The following is a 3,384-nucleotide window of genomic DNA, read 5'->3' as shown; positions in this document are numbered from 1 at the left end:
ACAGACGTAAATAATCAAATCAAATCAAATCAAAGAATGAGACTACAGGGGCAGAAACTGATTAAATGCCGTATTTCTAGGCAGAAAAAAGCTCAGGATAGGAAGGAGATTTCTACTCCATCGCCGAAAGGTAATTTTGTCGTAATAGAGCAACAATTGGTGCATATATGGCAAACTAACGGCTGAGTTTAATTGCACATTTACCCCACGAAAGAGTTTCAGGTACCTGGTGGATATCTGGCGGCGCTACGTCACAGGCTAAAATGGCTGCCACTATTATTCTTGTTAGCTAAAAGTGTGACATTTGTTTCGCCCTTCTCTGTATAACCACATAAAGTTAAGATAGGAATTTTAGGATTCGGGCACCTACCCTATTATCCTAGACTCGCGATGGGCAATAGGAGCAGAAGGAAATTTAATACTGTTAAGGCATATATAGTTTGATTATTCTGCGAAAGAAATGCTTAAACTATGCTTTCATTCGTGCTACGCTTGAATGCGATACTTAAAATAGCGACTCAAAAATAGCGATAGGAACTGCAAGAGATACAAGGTAATGGCCGAGAACTTGCGTAAGAAACAACACTGCTCCGTTTATTCATTCAGCATAAGCATATTGGCCCATTAAAACAGGTGATTCCGCAGCCTCCGAAATTCGCGATCAAAAGCAACCGATTCCCGTTGGCTCTTAGCGGATTGGTCAACTCGCTTGCGCTTCCGATTCGACGGCACCGGCATCAGCGGCGTTCGTTGTTCTGGGATAGCTGCTCTTTCGAAATCAATCAGCATGACCTGATCATTTCTGCTATTTCGCAAGATGTTATCAGGTATTAGGTCCGAGTGCAGTACCCCACACCTCTGCACAGCTCGCAAGGAGATCTCAGCCTTGCGGATCATGCGATCACGATGTTCAGGCCATTGCGTAATGGCTCTCGCGATTGGAGCCCCGGCATAACTCATAAGCATAATACGCACAATTTGCACGATGCCATCATAATATAAAGAAGGGACATCCAGCCCCCCTAACACCACGGGCACGTGCAGACCCTGGATCTCGGCAAGATGAGCGTATACAGACTCTTCATGTTTCGAATAGCCAACAAATTCTGCCGGCACGCCTTTACCAACAAAAGTGTATCCGTGGGAGAGCAAGGTCACTTTGAATAAAGCACCGCGGGTTCCGTTTGTGTGGAGTGATTTGCACCCTAGCTGCGTGTCTGGATGCAAATCCTGCGGGGAGAATTGCTTGGACAATCGACGAATGAGCGCGGCTAGGCTCAATCGATGCCGATTGACACCATGAACTGATACATTTGGACAAGTCGGATCGAGTGGAGCTTGCGTTTTCAAGCCCTGCAAACAATTCTGTGTGCAGTACTCCCGGACTGCGCCTCTTGTGCTTGTATCCCTCGAAGCTTTCGTGGCAGCCCGGCGACTCGAAGAGTTGGCAGCTCGTGGCTCTCGTGGACTTCGGCTCGGTGTGTTGGGGTCGAACCTCTCGTCCGAATTTTCATCATCATCTGATGATGAGATGTGCTGCGAAGGGTCACAAGAAGCCGCGCTGGCTAGCATGGCTCTTGCCCTGGTCTTCACCGGAGACATGCGCAAGTATCTATCTCGGCTTCGAGTACTGGGCTTGAAATCGGAAGCTGGTATGTCTTTTTCTTCAATTTCGCCGAGGATATCATCGTATACCATCTCCCATCTGTTTAATTTCGCTTCCGCCCACTTAATCCAACCACTGTCCCGTGGGGTGGTTTGCAGCGCACGAAGAGTAAACGCCAGGACTTGGCCCAAAGCAGTGAGGTGCAGGCGATTGTCACCATCAAGGTCGGCTGTCCAGCCGGTAGACTCGCCAACGTCTTCCTTTGGGACCGAGAGATAGTAGTATGCGCACTCCGGCTCCTCATGCTTTACGTGAATATATATGAATGCTTCTCCAGTACAAAGGTAGCCGAACGGAATACCGCCCGTGACCATGTACGAATATGCCTGGGTGATGACCGCTGCAACGACACGCCGGCATATCATCTCGGGGGTCTCATTTTCTTGGAGTCGGACTATATCATCAAGGTCCATGTCCATGAGGCCGGCCTTAATGTGCGCCAGAGAAAGCTTGTGAGGCGCCTTGTATTCCACGATAAAAGCAGGTATCCGCTCGGAGCTCCCTTTGTTGTAGACGCAGAACTGATCCGCCTTGGGACGCGCGAGCCTTTGTTGCCGGGGCTTCTGATGACTTTCTTGGCGGGTTGCTGCAGAGAGGGATGACGTCCCTCCCGATTTCGCAGCAAGGCGCCCAGATCGCCGTAGAGGGCCTGTCTTCAGACTCAAAGAGCTCATATCTGTCGCAGGTATTCTCTCGTCCGTCAAAGTATTCGCATGGTTTTCGAATGCAACGTCTCCTTTCAGTTGAAACGTTTCGCGAAGTGGAGGGTTCTTGTGCAGCTGTTTAACGACTGATGCAACACGCGTCTCAACTGTTTGCCGTTCGAAGTATCCTAGGTCAAGCTCCGAGCTTAAACTCCGCTGTCGTAGGTCTTTGCCGTTGTCCTCTAACACCAACAGAGGCGTAAAGTGACGCTCGGTGACGAAATCGGCATCCATTAGCGCCTTCCATATCTTAGCTTGCTCTCGTGGGAAATTTGTCCATTCTCGGATGTGATCTGGGCGGAGTTTCTGTTCGGCGTTCGCGGGGTCACCTTTTGTTGAGGATTCTTTGTCTTCCTGGACATCTAGACCAAGAAATAGATGTTGGTGGCACGCATCAAGAAATTCTAACAATGTTGTGTTCTGTGTCTGACGCTTCAATTGCTGCTCAGCTTCGTTGCGTTGCTGCTCAGCTTCGTTGCGTTGTTGCTCGGCTTCGTCGCGTCGTTGCTTGGCTTCGTCGCGTTGTTGCTCGGCTTGTTTTCGTAACTTTTGCTCCTCCTCAAGGCGCTTTCGCAGCCCTTCTAATTTCTCAAAATCCATGTCACCTTAACACAAATCGATTGTTAAGAGCAAAGATCTAGAGTAAAAAAGAGTTTCTGTCAGTCAATCTTGTCACTCCAGCGCAGTATGCCACGCGTTTGTCGGAGATGTCTAACACTTCATACTTGCATGACTAATCACAGCTAGTTGCGAGGTCTCGCGCCAGGCTCTGGGGCAGTGGCTAAATTCCGGCCGATTTGGCGTCCTACGTGATCTAGTCTCCATATTCTGCCAACTACCCGCGATGCTATGCTTTCATCTTATAAATTGTATCGTGCTCCCGGATTCGAAATTGTTGCCGTCAAGGCCTGGATTCCCTCCAGCTCTGATAGTAGAACAGCCGCACGGGATGCGACGTAATACTCGTAAGTCACATGCCAGCGTCAGGTACTGCCTTGGGCGCTCATTCGAGCA

General features: G+C 49.4%; 1 protein-coding gene across 1 annotated transcript; it reads right to left on the bottom strand.

The window, feature by feature from the left end:
* Positions 1-624: 624 nt before the first annotated feature.
* On the bottom strand, positions 625-2,970 carry ISF_09996 (Protein kinase-like domain protein; the record flags this gene model as incomplete). The annotated part of the gene is made up of 1 exon (XM_018853595.1): positions 625-2,970. The coding sequence occupies one exon, from the start codon at positions 2,968-2,970 to the stop codon at positions 625-627; it is 2,346 nt and encodes a 781-aa protein (XP_018699218.1).
* Between the last annotated feature and the right edge of the window lie 414 nt (positions 2,971-3,384).

The sequence above is a fragment of the Cordyceps fumosorosea genome (genome assembly GCF_001636725.1).
Source record: "Cordyceps fumosorosea ARSEF 2679 chromosome Unknown scaffold_129, whole genome shotgun sequence".
NCBI lineage: Eukaryota > Fungi > Ascomycota > Sordariomycetes > Hypocreales > Cordycipitaceae > Cordyceps > Cordyceps fumosorosea.
This window is presented reverse-complemented; position numbering and strand designations above follow the sequence as displayed.